This window comes from Anolis sagrei, chromosome 12, assembly GCF_037176765.1.
Source record: "Anolis sagrei isolate rAnoSag1 chromosome 12, rAnoSag1.mat, whole genome shotgun sequence".
NCBI lineage: Eukaryota > Metazoa > Chordata > Lepidosauria > Squamata > Dactyloidae > Anolis > Anolis sagrei.
This window is the reverse complement of record NC_090032.1, coordinates 315,303-335,302: the sequence shown is the minus strand read 5'-3', so window position 1 is coordinate 335,302 and position 20,000 is coordinate 315,303. Positions and strand designations below refer to the sequence as shown.

Sequence of the window (20,000 nt, the reverse complement as noted above, 5' to 3'; positions counted from 1 at the left end):
GCCTTGGAGCACCATAATAATAATAATAATAATAATAATAATAATAATAATAATAGGCCTTGGAGCACAATAATAATAATAATAATAATAATAATAGGCCTTGGAGCACAATAATAATAATAATAATAATAATAATAGGACTTGGAGCACAATAATAATAATAATAGGACTTGGAGCACCATAATAATAACAATAATAATAATAATAATAATAGGCCTTGGAGCACCATAATAATAATAATAATAATAATAATAATAATAATAATAGGCCTTGGAGCACAATAATAATAATAATAATAATAATAATAATAGGACTTGGAGCACAATAATAATAATAATAGGACTTGGAGCACCATAATAATAACAATAATAATAATAATAGTAATAGGCCTTAAGGCACAATAATAATAATAATAATAATAATAATAATAAGCCTTGGGGCACAATAAGAGTTTTTTCTCCCACTCTATACATTATTCCACACGTATATAAACCCCACTTGCCTAGTTTCCAACAGACCTCACAACCTCTAAGAATGCCTGCCGTAGATGTGGGTGAAATGTCAGGATAAAGTGCTGCTGGAACAGAGCCAGGCAGCCCGGAAAACTCACAGCAACCTAGTGATTCCAGACATGAAAGCCTTCCTTCGAGAACACATTATGAATATAATACAATATAATATAATAATATAAAAATATTGAAGCATGAATGTCTACACTGTAGTTTTAATGCAGTTTGGTGCCCTGTGTTGGAATCTATAATAATAATAATAATAATAATAATAATAATAATAATAATAATAATAAAATCACCATCATCATCATCATCATGGGTGACCCATCTACTCTGAAGACACAGTCAAACTACAGCTCCCATGCTCATTAAAGTGGTGTGAAACTGCATTAAGTCCACAGTGTAGATGCACCCAATGGAGAATGAATGGGGAATGCCTGGGTTTGGGGGCGCAAAGTGGGGTGGGGGGTGGGGGTGTTTACCTGGACTTCCCGGGTGTGGTAGGCGATGATGAGTCCCAGCAAGATGACCGTCGAGAGGCTAATAAGGCATTTCAAGGCCAGCGAAAACATGGAGCCCTGCAAAAAGACGGAGGAGGAGGAGGAAGGGAGCGCGGTCAAGGGTTGGGCCAGAGAGGGGCGCCCCAGAGGAAGCCCAGCCCCCCCAAATTGGAAAGCAAAAGGAGACCACCAACATGGGCTTCCCGTTCCTTTTCCCCAAGGAAGACATCTAAAGAGGTTTCAAGCTTCAGCACTTTATTAAAGTTCGGACTACAACCCGGAGCGGACTGAGCCTCGTGATGGAGGCGAAGTCCAGCCCCCCCAAAATTGGAATGCAAAAGGAGACCACCAACATGGGCTTCCTCTTCCTCTTCCCCAAGGAATACATCTCAATAAGTTTCAAGGTTCAGCATTTCATTAAAGTTCGGACTACAACCTGGAGCGGACTGAGCATCGTGATGGGGGCACTGTTCAAGAAGCGGAAAGTTGGGTCCAGATCCAGCAATGGGTCTGGACTTGACCTGGCACACAGGCTCCCAACAACCACACTGGAAGGATTTGGGGAGGGCGGGCCCTTGTTTCTGGGAGTTGTAGTTCACCTACAACCAGAGAGCACACAATCTGGCACCCAGGATGAAAGAAAACTCTAAAGCCAGGACAGTAAATAAGGAACAACACTCAGAAAACAGGGGAATTCCAGACAGCAAGCACTCAAGAGCCAGTAAACACTTCTTCCCAAACAGAGGGTGCCTCCAGGCAACAACAGCCAGGCAACCTCTATGCAGATAGCCTTACAGATTGACTTTGCAGCTTCTTGGCTACTCAATGCTGATCATGCTTGCTCACTGCAACACCCACACTGGCTTCAAACAGACCTGGGTTTTTTCTCCCACCCTGGACATCATTCCACAGAGGGTGCCTCCAGGCAACAACAGCCAGGCTACCTCTCTGCAGAGACCCTCACTGCATGGCTACTCAATGCTAATGAAGCTTGCTCATTGCAACATCCACTCTTGCTTCAAACAGAGAAGGGTTCTTTTTCCCCACCCTGGACATATATACACTCCACTTGCGTGACAGAGGGTGCCTCCAGGCAACAACAGCCAGGCTATCTCAATGCAAACACCGTCACTGATTGACACTGCAACTGCAAGGCTACTCAATGCTATTCAAGCTTGCTCACCGCAACACTCACACCAGCTTCAAACAGACAAGGGTTCTTTGTCCCACCCTGGACATCCTTCCACAGAGGGTGCCTCCAGGCAACAGGGGTCAGGCTACCTCCATGCAGACACCCTCACTGATTGACTTTGCGGCTTCATTACCATTCAAGCTTGCTAACTGCACCATCCACACTTGCTTCAAACAGACCATGGTCCTTCCTCCTGCCCTGGATATTATTCCACAGAGGGCGCCTCCAGGCAACAACAGCCAGGCTATCTCAATGCAAACACCGTCACCGATTGACACTGCAACTGCAAGGCTACTCAATGCTATTCAAGCTTGCTCACAACAACATCCACACTTGCTTCACACAGAGAAGGGTTCTTTGTCCCACCCTGGACATCATTCCACAGAGGGTGCCTCCAGGCAACAGGGGTCAGGCTACCTCCATGCAGACACCCTCACTGATTGACTTTGCAGCTTCATTACTATTCGAGCTTCCTTACTGCAACATCCACACTGGCTTCACAAAGAGAAGGGTCCTTCCTCCCACCCTGAACATCCTTCCACAGGGGGCGCCTCCAGGCAACAACAGCCAGGCTATCTCAATGCAAACACCATCACTGATTGACACCGCCACTGCAAGGCTACTCAATCCTGATCAAGCTTGCTCACTGCAACATTCACACTGGCTTCAAACAGAGAAGGGTCCTTCCTCCCACCCTGGACATCATTCCACAGAGGGTGCTTCCAGGCAACAGGAGTCAGGCTACCTCCATGCAGACACCCTCACTGATTGACTTTGCAGCTTCATTGCTATTCAAGCTTGTTCACCGCAACATCCACACTGGCTTCACAAAGAGAAGGGTTCTTTGTTCCACTCTGGACATCATTCCACAGAGGGTGCCTCCAGGCAACAACAGCCAGGTTATCTCAATGCAAACACCATCACTGATTGACTTTGTAGCTTCATTACCATTCAAGCTTGCTAACTGGCTTCAAACAGACCAGGGTTCTTCCTCCCATCCTGGACATCCTTCCACAGAGGGTGCCTCCAGGCAACAACAGCCAGGCCACCTCCATGCAGGCACCCTCACCTGGACATTATTCCACAGGTGTGTATGTATGCATGTATACACACACACACACACACACATTTCACTTGCCTCACCGCCAACAGACCTCTGAAGATGCCATGAGCTACAGATGCAGGCGAAATGTCAGGAGAGAATGCTGCTGGAAGACATTGGCTACATAGCCCAGAAAACTCACTGCACATTATTCCACAGGTGTGTATGTATATGTGTGCGTATACACACACACACACACTTCACTTGCCTCACCGCCAACAGACCTCTGAAGATGCCATGAGCTACAGATGCAGGCGAAATGTCAGGAGAGAATGCTGCTGGAAGACATTGGCTACATAGCCCGGAAAACTCACTGCAACCTAGTGATTCCAGCTTCTGACAACACAAGGAGCGGGTACATTTTGTAAGTGTAACTCCATCTATGTATCTATCTATGTATGTATCTATCTATCTGTGTATCTCTCTCTCTCTCTCTCTCTCTCTATCTCTCTCTCTATCTCTCTCTCTCTCTATCTATCTATCTATCTATCATCTATCATCTATCTATGTATCTAATCTTTGGTGTGTCCAGGGAAGGGTCAACACGCCTGTGGGGACGATTCCTCTCCCTTCCTGTGGCTTCTGCCCCACTGTTCTTAACTAGGAGTTGTCTGTTAGTTGGGTGTTTGTAACCTGGGGACCTTGGCCTGTCTGTCTGTCTGTCTGTCTGTCTGTCTATCTATCTATCTATCTATCTATCTATCTATCTATCTGTGTGTATATATGTATCAATAATATATAGTATAAGAGTACTATAATGCTAATAATATATCAGCTGCCTCTGAGCATGTACCAAGTGCCCCTTGGGATCTGTTATCTATCTATCTATCTATCTATCTATCTATCTATCTATCTATCTATCTATCTATCTGGGATCTGTTATCTATCTATCTATCTATCTATCTATCTATCTATCTGCGTATAATAAAATCAATAATATATAGTATAAGAGTACTATAATGCTAATAATATATCAGCTGCCTCTGAGCATGTACCAAGTGCCCCTTGGGATCTGTTATCTATCTATCTATCTATCTATCTATCTATCTATCTATCTATCTATCTGGGATCTGTTATCTATCTATCTATCTATCTATCTATCTATCTGCGTATAATAAAATCAATAATATATAGTATAAGAGTACTATAATGCTAATAATATATCAGCTGCCTCTGAGCATGTACCAAGTGCCCCTTGGGATCTGTTATCTATCTATCTATCTATCTATCTATCTATCTATCTATCTATCTATCTATCTATCTGGGATCTGTTATCTATCTATCTATCTATCTATCTATCTATCTGCGTATAATAAAATCAATAATATATAGTATAAGAGTACTATAATGCTAATAATACATGAGATGCCTCTGAGCATGTACCAAGTGCCCCTTGGGATCTGTTATCTATCTATCTATCTATCTATCTATCTATCTATCTATCTATCTATCTGGGATCTGTTATCTATCTATCTATCTATCTATCTATCTATCTGCGTATAATAAAATCAATAATATATAGTATAAGAGTACTATAATGCTAATAATATATCAGCTGCCTCTGAGCATGTACCAAGTGCCCCTTGGGATCTGTTATCTATCTATCTATCTATCTATCTATCTATCTATCTATCTATCTATCTATCTATCTGGGATCTGTTATCTATCTATCTATCTATCTATCTATCTATCTGCGTATAATAAAATCAATAATATATAGTATAAGAGTACTATAATGCTAATAATACATGAGATGCCTCTGAGCATGTGCCAAGTGCCCCTTGGGAGCTGTTATCTCCGGCCAAGCAGCAGCAGCGGGAAGGCCGGGAAGGGTATTTTTACGCTGGGAGGAAAGGAAAGGCGGAACCCCCCGCTCACCTTGAGAGAAGGAAAGGGCCTCTTTTGGGGGGAGGACGCCTGCGTTTTGGACATCCTTTAGGAAAAAGACGGCCCCCGGGCGCCTTTCCATCTGAACACGAGGAAGAACTTCCTGACTGTGAGAGCCGTTCAGCAGTGGAACTCTCTGCCTTCCCCGGAGGGAGTGTGGTGGAGGCTCCTTCTTTGGAAGCTTTTAAGCAGAGGCTGGATGGCCATCTGTCAGGGGTGATTTGAATGCAATATTCCTGCTTCTTGGCAGAATGGGGTTGGACTGGGCCAACTTTGGCCCGACCTCCAGGAGCATGGTCCAGAGCTAGACTCATGCAAAGGAAGGAAGGGACTGGAACCCAGATCGAGACCCATGCACATTAAAAGTGGGATCAGAACACAGATCTTAACCAATGCAAATGAAGAAAGGGATCGTGACCTGGATGCAGACCCATGCAAATTAATGGTGGGAACGGAACCCAGGTTTCCACCAATGCAAAATGAGGGCAGGATTGGAACCCTAGATCAATGCAAATGAAGGGTGGGATCAGGACCCACCCTTCATTTGCATTGATCTAGAGTTCCAATCCAGACCCAGACTAGACCAATGCAAGACTGGGTTTGTGACCTGGATCTGGACCAAAGCAAATTAATGGTCAAATCGGAACCCAGATCTAGACCAATGCAAATGAAGGATGGGATCGGAACCCAGATCCAGACCAATGGAAATTAATGTATTGGAATACAGATCTAGACCCATGCAAATGAAAGGTGGGATTGGAATGCAGAACTACACCAGTGCCAATGAAGGGTTGGATCGGAACCCAGATCTGGATCAATGCAAATGAATTGTTGGATCAGAAAGCAGATCTAAACCAATGCAAGAATGGAATTGTGGCCTATAATCTAGACCAGTGGTTCTCAGCTTGTGGGTCCCCAGATGTTACCACCTAACAGCTGGTCAACTGGCTGGGATTTCTGGGAGTTGTAGGCCAAAAGACCTGGGGACCCACAGGTTGAGAACCACTGGTCTAGACCAATGCAAATTAATGGTGGGATTGGAATCCACATCTACACCAATACAAATGAAGGATGGGATTGGAACCCAGATCTAGACCAATGCAAATAGGGGGAGGGACAGAAACGTAGATCTAGACTAATGCAAATGAAGGGTGGGATCGGAACCCAGATCTAAAGCAATGCAAGAATGGGATTGTGACCTGGATCTAGAGCAATGCAAACTAATGGTGGGATCAGAACCCAAATCTGAACCAATGCACATGAAAGATGGGATAGGAAGGCAGATCTAGAGCAATGCAAATTAATGGTGGGACTGGAACCCAAATCTAGACCCATGCAAATGAAGGATGGGATTGGAACCCAGATCTAGACCAATGCAAATTAATGGTGGATCAGAATGCAGATCCAGACCAATGCAAATAAATAGTGGGATTGGAACACAGATCTAGACCAATGCAAATAGAGGGAAGGACAGAAATGTAGATCTAGGCCAATGCAAATGAAGGATGGGATCAGAACCCAAATCTATACCAATGCACATGAAGGATGGGATAGGAACGCAGATCTAGACCAATGGAAATTAATGTATTGGAATACAGATCTACACCAGTGCCAATGAAGGATGGGAACGGAACACAGATCTAGACTAATGCAAGATTGGGATTGTGACCTGGATCGAGACCAATGCGAATAAATGGTGGGATTGGAACCCAAATCTACACCAATGCAAAGAAGGATGGGATTGGAACCTAGATCCAGACCAATGCAAATTAATGGTGGATCACAATGCAGATTAATAGTGGGATTGGAACACAGATCTAGACCAATGCAAATGAAGGATGGGATCGGAACCCAAATCTAAACCAATGCACACGAAAGATTGGATTGGAACTCAGATCGAGACCAGTGCAAATGTGGGGTGGGACCAGAACCCGGCTCAACCCCAAAGGGAAGTAAGTGGTGGGCTTGGGGCCTGGATCTAGAGCAATGCTGGCCTGGTCCTGGTTACGAAGGCGTGCCTTTGCTCTGGAGAGTTTGGATCCAGGCTGCACCGGGTCTGGCTCAATGCTCTGGAATCCCTGGGAGCTGTAGTTCTCCAAGCTCTTCCGCCCCAACTGCACATGCCTGGGTCCGGCAGGGGCCCAAGTGGGGCCAGAGGGGTGGAGGCACCCTTCCTGAGGAAGAAGGGAACAAGGGGAGAGTGTTCCTCCGAGTGGGTCTGCTTCTGGAGTGGGCTCCTCCAGAAGACGGGAAGAGCGCCCGTGGGTGGGAGGCCGAGAGGCAGCTGCCGGAGAGAAGAGAGGAAGAGGAGGAGGAGGAGGAGGAGGAGGCACTTACTTATTTTTGTTGATTGGTGTCATTTATAGCCCAGCGGGTTCCTCCCAAGGCCAGGCCCAAGGGGCCCATTCCCATGGCTGCAAAGGGGGGGGGGGGCTCCCAGAAGCATTCTCTCCTGACATTTCGCCCACATCAATGGCAGGCATCCTCACAGGCATCCTCACAGGTTGAGAGGTCTGTTGGAAACTAGGCAAGTGCGTGTGCGTGTGTGTATGTATGTATATGTATGTGTGTGTGTATATATATGTATATGTATGTGTATGTGTATGTGTGTATACATAGTGGCCTTCCCTTTGGGCACCCCCGGGTGGGCCCTCCCGGTAGCCTTAGAATCCTAGAATCCTAGCAGAGTTGGAAGAGACCTCCTGGGCCATCATCCAGTCCAAACCCATTCTGACAAGAAGCAGGAAAATTGCATTCAAAGCACCCCTGACAGATGGCCATCCAGCCTCTGTTTCAAAGCCTCCAAAGAAGGAGCCTCCACCACACTCCCTCTGGGGCAGAGAGTTCCACTGCTGAACGGCTCTTCTCACAGCCAGGAAGTTCTTCCTAAGGTTCAGGTGGAGGATACCCATACTCCCCCCCAGGGGCGGCTCATCCATTACGCAAAGTAAGCAGTCGCAGTACACTTTTTCTTTTGCCAGGGGTGCAGAGGCGCCTCTGTAAATGCCCCTCGACCGCCAATTGAGGAGGAGCGCCCCCTCGGCTCACAACAGCCCTAGCGGTCCGGGGTGGGGGGGGGGAGCCTCGGCAACCCATTACGCAAAGTCAGCATTTGCAGTATAGTTGCTTTTGCCCAGGGGCACTCTTCAGGCGCTCTTGGGGGGAAATAGACCTTGACCTATGTGAGTTGTAGTTACTGGGATGTATAGTTCAACTACAATCCAAGAGCATTCTGAACTCCACCAAGGATGGAATTGAACCAAATATGGCACACAGAACTCCCACACTGAACAGAAAATATATATCAATGATTGGGGGGGGGAGCATGCCCCCCTTCCTGGAGTTGAGCCCCCTCCCAGGGAGCCTCCAGCCCAGTTTGTGGAGGGAGGGGCTTTTCAGAGAGGTTTGGGGGCCAAGGCCTTTTGGGGAGGCTTTGGGGAGGCAGGCAAAGGAGGGTACTCCACAAGAGAAGGGTCCCCCTTTCTCCTGGAACCCCCCTTTGGCAGCCCCCCCCCTTTTCCCTGTGCCTGTGGACCCCTCCCTCCCTTCCTTCCTTCCTTCTTTCATTCTTTCTCTCCTTCCTTCCTTCCTTCCTTCCTTCCTTCTTTCATTCTTTCTCTCCTTCCTTCCTTCGTTCCTTCCTTCCTTCCTTCTCTACTTCCTTCCTTCCTTCTTTCATTCTTTCTCTCCTTCCTTCCTTCCTTCCTTCTCTCCTTCCTTCCTTCCTTCTTTCATTCTTTCTCTCCTTCCTTCCTTCCTTCTTTCATTCTTTCTCTCCTTCCTTCCTTCTTTCATTCTTTCTCTCCTTCCTTCCTTCCTTCTTTCATTCTTTCTCTCCTCCCTTCCTTCCTTCCTTCCTTCCTTCCTTCCTTCCTTCCTTCCTTCTTTCCTTCCTTCCTTCCTTCCTTCCTTCCTTCCTTCCTTCCTTCCTTCCTCACAGGCTTGTCTGGATAGAATCAAGCCTCCCTCCTGGGCGTTGGAGGGGAGACCCTTTTTCTGGGGGGCTTCCAGCCTACTTTTGGGGGGGCTTTAGAAAGTGAGACAGGGAGAGGCGCCCCAAGGATAGCAGTCTCCCCCTTGGCGCCCTTCCTTGACCTAAGAGTACACCCCTCTTCCCCCCCCCCTCCTCCTACCCGCCTGGACCTTGGAGACGGACCCCCAGGAGACCCCCCCAGGAAGACCCCCTTCCGTCCCTTCCCTCCCCCCCCCAAGGCCTGGCTGGAGAGAGAGCAGCATGCCGTCCCTTGGAACAGACCCCTCAGTCTTGAGGACATGACCAGGGTGCAAAGGAGGGTGCCCCACAATGGAGGGATCCCCCTTTCCCCTTTGGCAGCCCCCTCCCCAACCCTTCCTTTACCTTGGAGTAGGGGCCCTCTCCCAGGGAGCTTCCAGCCTGGGTTTTGGGGGGTCTTTTGGAAGGGAGGTGAAGGAGTGGGGGGGGGGCTCCCCCTTTCCCCCATTGGAATCCCCCTGATGCCTCTCAGTGACCCCCTCCTTCCCCTTAGAAGGGGACACCCATCCTCTCCCTGCCATTATCTGCTCCAGGAGAGAGAGCCCCCCCCCCCACATGGGAAGGGTCCCCTTTCTCTCCCCATGCCTGTGAGCCCTCTTCCCTTCCTTCTTGGCTTGTGTTTTGGAGAAGACCCCCCCCCCCAGGCTTCCTTGGGAGGGGCTTTGGGAAGGGAGGGCACCCCACAAGAGAAGGCCCCCCTTCCCCTCCCCTCTCCCCATAGTCTTTGAAAGGGGGGTTCTCTTTGAAGGCTCCCCTTTCCCTCTGCCTGTGGACCCCCCCCCCCCCCCCCCCCGTGCCTGGGAGTGGAGGCCCTTCTCCCAGGGAGTTCCCAGCCTAGTTTTTGGGGAGGCTGCAGGAAGGGAGGGCGGGAGTGGCACCCCGAGGATAGTGGTCTCCCCTTGGTCTCCCCTCTCAGTGACCCTTCCATTGACCTTAGAGTGCACACCTTCCCCCCCCCCCCCCCCCAATGAGGCTACCTTGGAGCAGAGTCCCTTTTCCCAGGGAGTTCCCAGTGTAGTTTTTGGGGAGGCTTTAGAAAGGGAGGCCGGGAGAGGTGTCCTGACGATGGAGGTCCCCCCTCCTTGGGTAGCCCCTGGTGGGCCCTCCCGGTGACCCTTCTGTTGACCTTAGAGTGCATCCCTCCCCCCCCCCCCATGAGTCTACTTTTCCCAGGGAGATTCCAGCCTGATTTTTGTGGAGGCTTTAGAAAGGGAGGCTGGGAGAGGCGCCCTGACAATAGAGGGCTCCCCCTTTCTCCTGGAACCCCCCTTTGGCAGCCCCCCCCCTTTCCCTCTGCCTGTGGATCCCCTCCTCTTACTCCCAGGCTTGGCTGGATAGACTTATGCCTCCCTCCTGGGCCTTGGAGTGGAGTCCCTTTTCCTGGGGAGTTCCCAGCTTAGATTTTGGGGAGGTTTTAGAAAGGGAGGCCAGGGGTCCCTTTCCCCCTCCCTTGTGGTGGTTTTCTGAGGGGCTTTTTGGAGGTGGGGGGGATGCAGGGAGAGGTGCCTCAAACCGTTCCTCCCAGGCATAGCTGGGTGGCCCCAGCCCTCCTGTGCCTTGGAGCCCCTTTTCCCAGGGAGCTTCCAGCCTAGTTTTTGGGGAGGCTTTAGAAAGGGAGGCCGGGAGAGGCATCCCAACAATAGAGGTCTCCCCCTTGGGCAACCCTCGGGTGGGCCCTCCCGGTGACCCTTCCGTTGACCTTAGAGTGCATTCCTCTCCCCCTGCCCCCCCCCCCATGAGTCTACCTTTCCCAGGGAGTTTCCAGCCTGGTTTTTGGGGAGGCTTTAGAAAGGGAGGACGGAAGTGGCCCTCCCCCTTGGGCAGCCCCCCAGGTGGGTTCTCCTGGTGACCCTTCCGTTGACCTTAGAGTGCACCCCCCCCCCAAATGAGGCTCCCTTGGCCCGTGGAGTCCCTTTTCCCAGGGGGTTCCCAGCCTGGTGTTTTGGGGTGAGGCTTTAGAAAGGGAGGCCGGGAGTGCTGCCCTGAGGATAGCTGTCTCCCCTTTGGCCAGTCTCTGGGTGGGCCCTCCTGGTGACCCTTCTGTTGACCTTAGAGCACACCGCTCTCCCCCCCCCCTTCCCAAGTGAGGCTACCTTTGAGTCAAGTCCTTTCCCAGGGAGCTTCCAGCCTGGTTTTTGGGGAGGCTTTAGAAAGGGAGGCTGGGAGAGGTGCCCGGAGGATAGCAATCTTCCCCTTGGGCAGCCCCCGGGTGGGCCCTCCTGGTGACCATAGGGTGCACCCCCCATGAGGCTACCTTGGAGTCGAGTCCCTTTCCCCAGGGAGCTTCCAGCCTAGTTTTGGGGGAGGCTTCAGAAAGGGAGGCCGGGAGAGGCATCCCAACAATAGAGGTCTCCCCCTTGGGCAACCCTCGGGTGGGCCCTCCCGGTGACCCTTCCGTTGACCTTAGAGTGCATTCCTCTCCCCCTGCCCCCCCCCCCATGAGTCTACCTTTCCCAGGGAGTTTCCAGCCTGGTTTTTGGGGAGGCTTTAGAAAGGGAGGACGGAAGTGGCCCTCCCCCTTGGGCAGCCCCCCAGGTGGGTTCTCCTGGTGACCCTTCCGTTGACCTTAGAGTGCACCCCCCCCCCAAATGAGGCTCCCTTGGCCCGTGGAGTCCCTTTTCCCAGGGGGTTCCCAGCCTGGTGTTTTGGGGTGAGGCTTTAGAAAGGGAGGCCGGGAGTGCTGCCCTGAGGATAGCTGTCTCCCCTTTGGCCAGTCTCTGGGTGGGCCCTCCTGGTGACCCTTCTGTTGACCTTAGAGCACACCGCTCTCCCCCCCCCCTTCCCAAGTGAGGCTACCTTTGAGTCAAGTCCTTTCCCAGGGAGCTTCCAGCCTGGTTTTTGGGGAGGCTTTAGAAAGGGAGGCCGGGAGAGGCATCCCAACAATAGAGGTCTCCCCCTTGGGCAACCCTCGGGTGGGCCCTCCCGGTGACCCTTCCGTTGACCTTAGAGTGCATTCCTCTCCCCCTGCCCCCCCCCCATGAGTCTACCTTTCCCAGGGAGTTTCCAGCCTGGTTTTTGGGGAGGCTTTAGAAAGGGAGGACGGAAGTGGCCCTCCCCCTTGGGCAGCCCCCCAGGTGGGTTCTCCTGGTGACCCTTCCGTTGACCTTAGAGTGCACCCCCCCCCCAAATGAGGCTCCCTTGGCCCGTGGAGTCCCTTTTCCCAGGGGGTTCCCAGCCTGGTGTTTTGGGGTGAGGCTTTAGAAAGGGAGGCCGGGAGTGCTGCCCTGAGGATAGCTGTCTCCCCTTTGGCCAGTCTCTGGGTGGGCCCTCCTGGTGACCCTTCTGTTGACCTTAGAGCACACCGCTCTCCCCCCCCCCCCTTCCCAAGTGAGGCTACCTTTGAGTCAAGTCCTTTCCCAGGGAGCTTCCAGCCTGGTTTTTGGGGAGGCTTTAGAAAGGGAGGCTGGGAGAGGTGCCCGGAGGATAGCAATCTTCCCCTTGGGCAGCCCCCGGGTGGGCCCTCCTGGTGACCATAGGGTGCACCCCCCATGAGGCTACCTTGGAGTCGAGTCCCTTTCCCCAGGGAGCTTCCAGCCTAGTTTTGGGGGAGGCTTCAGAAAGGGAGGCCGGGAGAGGCATCCCAACAATAGAGGTCTCCCCCTTGGGCAACCCTCGGGTGGGCCCTCCCGGTGACCCTTCCGTTGACCTTAGAGTGCATTCCTCTCCCCCTGCCCCCCCCCCCCATGAGTCTACCTTTCCCAGGGAGTTTCCAGCCTGGTTTTTGGGGAGGCTTTAGAAAGGGAGGACGGAAGTGGCCCTCCCCCTTGGGCAGCCCCCCAGGTGGGTTCTCCTGGTGACCCTTCCGTTGACCTTAGAGTGCACCCCCCCCCCAAATGAGGCTCCCTTGGCCCGTGGAGTCCCTTTTCCCAGGGGGTTCCCAGCCTGGTGTTTTGGGGTGAGGCTTTAGAAAGGGAGGCCGGGAGTGCTGCCCTGAGGATAGCTGTCTCCCCTTTGGCCAGTCTCTGGGTGGGCCCTCCTGGTGACCCTTCTGTTGACCTTAGAGCACACCGCTCTCCCCCCCCCCCTTCCCAAGTGAGGCTACCTTTGAGTCAAGTCCTTTCCCAGGGAGCTTCCAGCCTGGTTTTTGGGGAGGCTTTAGAAAGGGAGGCTGGGAGAGGTGCCCGGAGGATAGCAATCTTCCCCTTGGGCAGCCCCCGGGTGGGCCCTCCTGGTGACCATAGGGTGCACCCCCCATGAGGCTACCTTGGAGTCGAGTCCCTTTCCCCAGGGAGCTTCCAGCCTAGTTTTGGGGGAGGCTTCAGAAAGGGAGGCCGGGAGAGGCATCCCAACAATAGAGGTCTCCCCCTTGGGCAACCCTCGGGTGGGCCCTCCCGGTGACCCTTCCGTTGACCTTAGAGTGCATTCCTCTCCCCCTGCCCCCCCCCCATGAGTCTACCTTTCCCAGGGAGTTTCCAGCCTGGTTTTTGGGGAGGCTTTAGAAAGGGAGGACGGAAGTGGCCCTCCCCCTTGGGCAGCCCCCCAGGTGGGTTCTCCTGGTGACCCTTCCGTTGACCTTAGAGTGCACCCCCCCCCCAAATGAGGCTCCCTTGGCCCGTGGAGTCCCTTTTCCCAGGGGGTTCCCAGCCTGGTGTTTTGGGGTGAGGCTTTAGAAAGGGAGGCCGGGAGTGCTGCCCTGAGGATAGCTGTCTCCCCTTTGGCCAGTCTCTGGGTGGGCCCTCCTGGTGACCCTTCTGTTGACCTTAGAGCACACCGCTCTCCCCCCCCCCCTTCCCAAGTGAGGCTACCTTTGAGTCAAGTCCTTTCCCAGGGAGCTTCCAGCCTGGTTTTTGGGGAGGCTTTAGAAAGGGAGGCTGGGAGAGGTGCCCGGAGGATAGCAATCTTCCCCTTGGGCAGCCCCCGGGTGGGCCCTCCTGGTGACCATAGGGTGCACCCCCCATGAGGCTACCTTGGAGTCGAGTCCCTTTCCCCAGGGAGCTTCCAGCCTAGTTTTGGGGGAGGCTTCAGAAAGGGAGGCCGGGAGAGGCATCCCAACAATAGAGGTCTCCCCCTTGGGCAACCCTCGGGTGGGCCCTCCCGGTGACCCTTCCGTTGACCTTAGAGTGCATTCCTCTCCCCCTGCCCCCCCCCCCATGAGTCTACCTTTCCCAGGGAGTTTCCAGCCTGGTTTTTGGGGAGGCTTTAGAAAGGGAGGACGGAAGTGGCCCTCCCCCTTGGGCAGCCCCCCAGGTGGGTTCTCCTGGTGACCCTTCCGTTGACCTTAGAGTGCACCCCCCCCCCAAATGAGGCTCCCTTGGCCCGTGGAGTCCCTTTTCCCAGGGGGTTCCCAGCCTGGTGTTTTGGGGTGAGGCTTTAGAAAGGGAGGCCGGGAGTGCTGCCCTGAGGATAGCTGTCTCCCCTTTGGCCAGTCTCTGGGTGGGCCCTCCTGGTGACCCTTCTGTTGACCTTAGAGCACACCGCTCTCCCCCCCCCCTTCCCAAGTGAGGCTACCTTTGAGTCAAGTCCTTTCCCAGGGAGCTTCCAGCCTGGTTTTTGGGGAGGCTTTAGAAAGGGAGGCTGGGAGAGGTGCCCGGAGGATAGCAATCTTCCCCTTGGGCAGCCCCCGGGTGGGCCCTCCTGGTGACCATAGGGTGCACCCCCCATGAGGCTACCTTGGAGTCGAGTCCCTTTCCCCAGGGAGCTTCCAGCCTAGTTTTGGGGGAGGCTTCAGAAAGGGAGGCCGGGAGAGGCATCCCAACAATAGAGGTCTCCCCCTTGGGCAACCCTCGGGTGGGCCCTCCCGGTGACCCTTCCGTTGACCTTAGAGTGCATTCCTCTCCCCCTGCCCCCCCCCCCCATGAGTCTACCTTTCCCAGGGAGTTTCCAGCCTGGTTTTTGGGGAGGCTTTAGAAAGGGAGGACGGAAGTGGCCCTCCCCCTTGGGCAGCCCCCCAGGTGGGTTCTCCTGGTGACCCTTCCGTTGACCTTAGAGTGCACCCCCCCCCCAAATGAGGCTCCCTTGGCCCGTGGAGTCCCTTTTCCCAGGGGGTTCCCAGCCTGGTGTTTTGGGGTGAGGCTTTAGAAAGGGAGGCCGGGAGTGCTGCCCTGAGGATAGCTGTCTCCCCTTTGGCCAGTCTCTGGGTGGGCCCTCCTGGTGACCCTTCTGTTGACCTTAGAGCACACCGCTCTCCCCCCCCCCCTTCCCAAGTGAGGCTACCTTTGAGTCAAGTCCTTTCCCAGGGAGCTTCCAGCCTGGTTTTTGGGGAGGCTTTAGAAAGGGAGGCTGGGAGAGGTGCCCGGAGGATAGCAATCTTCCCCTTGGGCAGCCCCCGGGTGGGCCCTCCTGGTGACCATAGGGTGCACCCCCCATGAGGCTACCTTGGAGTCGAGTCCCTTTCCCCAGGGAGCTTCCAGCCTAGTTTTGGGGGAGGCTTCAGAAAGGGAGGCCGGGAGAGGCATCCCAACAATAGAGGTCTCCCCCTTGGGCAACCCTCGGGTGGGCCCTCCCGGTGACCCTTCCGTTGACCTTAGAGTGCATTCCTCTCCCCCTGCCCCCCCCCCATGAGTCTACCTTTCCCAGGGAGTTTCCAGCCTGGTTTTTGGGGAGGCTTTAGAAAGGGAGGACGGAAGTGGCCCTCCCCCTTGGGCAGCCCCCCAGGTGGGTTCTCCTGGTGACCCTTCCGTTGACCTTAGAGTGCACCCCCCCCCCAAATGAGGCTCCCTTGGCCCGTGGAGTCCCTTTTCCCAGGGGGTTCCCAGCCTGGTGTTTTGGGGTGAGGCTTTAGAAAGGGAGGCCGGGAGTGCTGCCCTGAGGATAGCTGTCTCCCCTTTGGCCAGTCTCTGGGTGGGCCCTCCTGGTGACCCTTCTGTTGACCTTAGAGCACACCGCTCTCCCCCCCCCCCTTCCCAAGTGAGGCTACCTTTGAGTCAAGTCCTTTCCCAGGGAGCTTCCAGCCTGGTTTTTGGGGAGGCTTTAGAAAGGGAGGCTGGGAGAGGTGCCCGGAGGATAGCAATCTTCCCCTTGGGCAGCCCCCGGGTGGGCCCTCCTGGTGACCATAGGGTGCACCCCCCATGAGGCTACCTTGGAGTCGAGTCCCTTTCCCCAGGGAGCTTCCAGCCTAGTTTTGGGGGAGGCTTCAGAAAGGGAGGCCGGGAGAGGCATCCCAACAATAGAGGTCTCCCCCTTGGGCAACCCTCGGGTGGGCCCTCCCGGTGACCCTTCCGTTGACCTTAGAGTGCATTCCTCTCCCCCTGCCCCCCCCCCATGAGTCTACCTTTCCCAGGGAGTTTCCAGCCTGGTTTTTGGGGAGGCTTTAGAAAGGGAGGACGGAAGTGGCCCTCCCCCTTGGGCAGCCCCCCAGGTGGGTTCTCCTGGTGACCCTTCCGTTGACCTTAGAGTGCACCCCCCCCCCAAATGAGGCTCCCTTGGCCCGTGGAGTCCCTTTTCCCAGGGGGTTCCCAGCCTGGTGTTTTGGGGTGAGGCTTTAGAAAGGGAGGCCGGGAGTGCTGCCCTGAGGATAGCTGTCTCCCCTTTGGCCAGTCTCTGGGTGGGCCCTCCTGGTGACCCTTCTGTTGACCTTAGAGCACACCGCTCTCCCCCCCCCCCCTTCCCAAGTGAGGCTACCTTTGAGTCAAGTCCTTTCCCAGGGAGCTTCCAGCCTGGTTTTTGGGGAGGCTTTAGAAAGGGAGGCTGGGAGAGGTGCCCGGAGGATAGCAATCTTCCCCTTGGGCAGCCCCCGGGTGGGCCCTCCTGGTGACCATAGGGTGCACCCCCCATGAGGCTACCTTGGAGTCGAGTCCCTTTCCCCAGGGAGCTTCCAGCCTAGTTTTGGGGGAGGCTTCAGAAAGGGAGGCCAGGAGTGCCTTTCCCCCTTGGGGTGGTTTTTAGAGGGGCTGTGGGGAGGGATGTGGGGAGAGGGGCCTCAAACCCTTCCTCCCAGGCTTGGCTGGGTGACCTCAGCCCTTGTGCACCTTGGCATGGAGTCCCTTTTCCCAGGGAGCTTCCAGCCTGGTTTTTGGGGAGGCCGGGAGAAGCGCCCTGAGGATAGCAGCCTCCCCCTTTCCCTTGGAATCCCCCTTTGGCAGGCTCCCCTTTCCCCCTGTCTGTGGACCCCCCCCCCTTCCTCCCAGGCTTGGCTGGATAGAACAACGCCTCTCTCCTTTCCTTGGGAGTTTCCAGCCTGGTTTTTGGGGAGGCTTTAGAGAGGGAATTGGGGGCGCCTTTACACTCCCGACCCAACCCTTCCTTTCCCTTGGAACAGGGGCCCTTGAGAGAGGGAGAGGGAGAGGTGCAGCGAGGATAGCTCTCTCCCCTTGGGCATCCCCCGGGGGGGGGGGGGGGGGGCTCCTGGTGACCCTCCTGTGGACCTTAGAGTGCACCCCTCCCCCCCTCCCAAATGAGGCTCCCTTGGAGTAGAGTCCTTTCTCAGGGAGCTTCCAGCTTACTTTTTGGGGAGGCTTTCGAAGGGGAGGACAGGTATCCTGCCAATGGCGGTCTCCCCCTTGGGCAGCCCCTGGGCTCCTTTTTGGGGGGTCTTGAGAGAGGGAGGTGGGGAGGGTCAAGAGAGGGCTCCCCCTTTCCCTGGGAATCCCCCTTTGGCAGCCCCCTCCCCAACCCAACCCTTGAGAGAGGGAGTGGGGGTCTGTGTTACCTTGGAGTAGAGTGCCTTTTCCAGGGAGCTTCCAGCCTGGTTTTGGGGGAGGCTTTAGAAAGGGAGGCCGGGAGAGGTGCCCCGAGGATGGAGGTCTCCCCTTGGGCATCCCCCAGGGGGGGCCTCCTGGTGACCCTCCTGTGGACCTTAGACTGCACCCCCCCCCCCAAGTGAGGCTCCCTTGGAGTGGAGTCCCTTTTCCCAGGGAGCTTCAACCCTAGTTTTTGGAGAGGCTTTCGAAGGGGAGGACAGGTGCCCTGCCAATGGCGGTCTCCCTCTTGGGCAGCCCTTGGGTGGGCTCTCCAGGTGACCCTTCTGTGGACCTTAGAGTGCACCCCTCATTCCCTCCTGAGGCCCCCTTTCCCTGTGAGCTTCCAGGCCCCTTTGGGGGGGGGGGTCTGTGGGGGGGGCATACCTTGGAGTAGAGTCCCCAGGAGAGCTGGGAGGCCGGAAGAGGCGCCCTGAGGGTGGAGGTCTTCCCCTTGGGTAGCCCCTGGGTGGGCCCTCCTGGTGACCCTCCTGTGGACCTTAGAGTGCTCCCCCTTTTCCTTGGAATCCCCCTCCCCAGCCCTTCCTTTCCCTTGAGGGAGGGGCCCTTTCCCTGTGAGCTTCCAGGCTCCTTTTGGGGAGGGGGCTTTAGAAAGGGAGGCAGGGAGAGGTGTCCTGAGGATGGAGGTCTTCCCCGTGGGCATCCTCCTGGTGACCCTTCTGTGGACCCCCTGTGAGCTTCCAGGCTCCTTTTGGGGGGGGGGTCTTGAGAGAGGGAGGCGGGGAGGGTCAAGAGAGGGCTCCCCCTTTCCCTGGGAACCCCCCTTTGGCAGCCCCCTCCCCAGCCCAAGAGAGGGAGCGGGGTGTCTGTGGGGGGGGGGGGTGGGCCCCCTCCCTCCCTCCTACCTTGGAGTAGAGCCCCCAGGAGAGCTCCGTCTCGATGACCATGACGACGATGCCGAACATGCCGAAGATGAGCGCGTAGTCGCTGAGCCGCTTCCGCTTCTCGAAGAGCGCCCGCCGGTGGCCCAGCCGGTACCCGATGCTGGGGGGCTTCCTCTTGGACGAGGGGGGGGCCGGGTGGGGGCCCTTCAGCCCCTTGGGGAGGGGGCCCTTCAGGGCGTTGCCCAGCATCGGGGAGTGGTTGTGGTCCTCGCGGGAGATCACGATCTCGGGGGGCAAAGGGGGAGGAGGGGGAGGGGGCGCAGAAGCACCCTCATCCCCGGGGGGTGGGGGGTGGGTGGTCGCGTGCTGCTCGTCGAGGAGGTTCCTTCTGGAGGCGGAGAGGCGGCTGAGGGGCTTCATGACGCCCCCCCCGCCGTACTTGCAGGAGCTCATGGCGATCTCCGTGAAGGGGTTGCTGTCCCTCCGGTGAGCCAAGGGGCTGGCCTGGCGGAGCTTCGACGACCCCGGCCCCACATGCGGGGCCCCCATCACAGACCCCCCGCGATCCCGGTCCCGGTCCCCCCCGCTGGAGCTGGGCGAGGGGCGGGGCTCCCCGGCGGAGGGGCGCAGGGAGGGCGGGGCAGGGGGGGCAGCGAGGGGGGGCGCCACCACCAAGGAGGACGAGGAGGACGAAGCCCCCCCTCCGCCGCCGGCCCCCACCGCCTCGCCCCACAGCGCCGCCGGGCCCGAGGGCTCCATCCCGGCCTGGATCCTCCGGCTCGCGCATCCAGGCACGCCGCCCGCCTCCCTCCCGCCGGAGCCCCCCCGCGACACCTGCCCGCCTCCCTCCCTCCTTCCTTCTCTCCTTCTCTCTCTCCTTCCCTCTCTCTCTCTCTCTCTTCTCCCACGCCCCGCTGACGTCACCGGCCCCGCCCACCCCTCCCTCTCCTCCCTCTCTTTGCAGCAACAGGTGGGAGCACTCCGCCGCCCCCCCCTCTCCCTCTCTCTCTCTCTCTCCCTCTCTCACCTGTGGAGCGGGGACAGGGAAGAAGGGGCGGGGCCTGGGCGCCACCCTGCCAACACAAGCCCCGCCCCTCCCTTGGGCGCGGATCCCTCTCTCTCTCCCCCCCCCCAGGAAAGGGAAATGGGGGGGGGGGAAGCAGAGAGAGAGAGGAGAGAAAGAGATGGAGGGATAGGTAGATAGATAGAGGATAGATAGATGGATAGACAGAGAGATGGATAGAATGATAGGTAGAAGCAGAGATAGATAGACAGGTGGATGGATAGATAGATGGGTAGGTAGGTAGGTAGGTAGAAGAAGCAGACATTGAAAGA

The 20,000-nt window shown here is 55.5% G+C and overlaps 1 protein-coding gene across 2 annotated transcripts in view; it reads right to left on the bottom strand.

Moving 5' to 3' along the window:
- Nucleotides 1-19,180, bottom strand: part of KCNN3 (potassium calcium-activated channel subfamily N member 3) — a 39,288-nt gene extending 20,108 nt beyond the window's left edge. Inside the window, exons 1-2 of one of the 2 annotated variants that reach the window (XM_067472274.1) lie at nt 18,687-19,180; nt 995-1,090 (exon numbers count right to left, since the gene is read on the bottom strand). In XM_067472274.1, the coding sequence (XP_067328375.1) occupies nt 995-1,090; nt 18,687-19,118 (528 nt within the window). In that variant the 5' untranslated portion in view covers nt 19,119-19,180. Of the gene's footprint in view, nt 1-994; nt 1,091-17,792; nt 17,799-18,686 lie in introns of those variants that run through there. The other variant, XM_067472275.1, reaches the window with a different exon arrangement.
- Between the last annotated feature and the right edge of the window lie 820 nt (nt 19,181-20,000).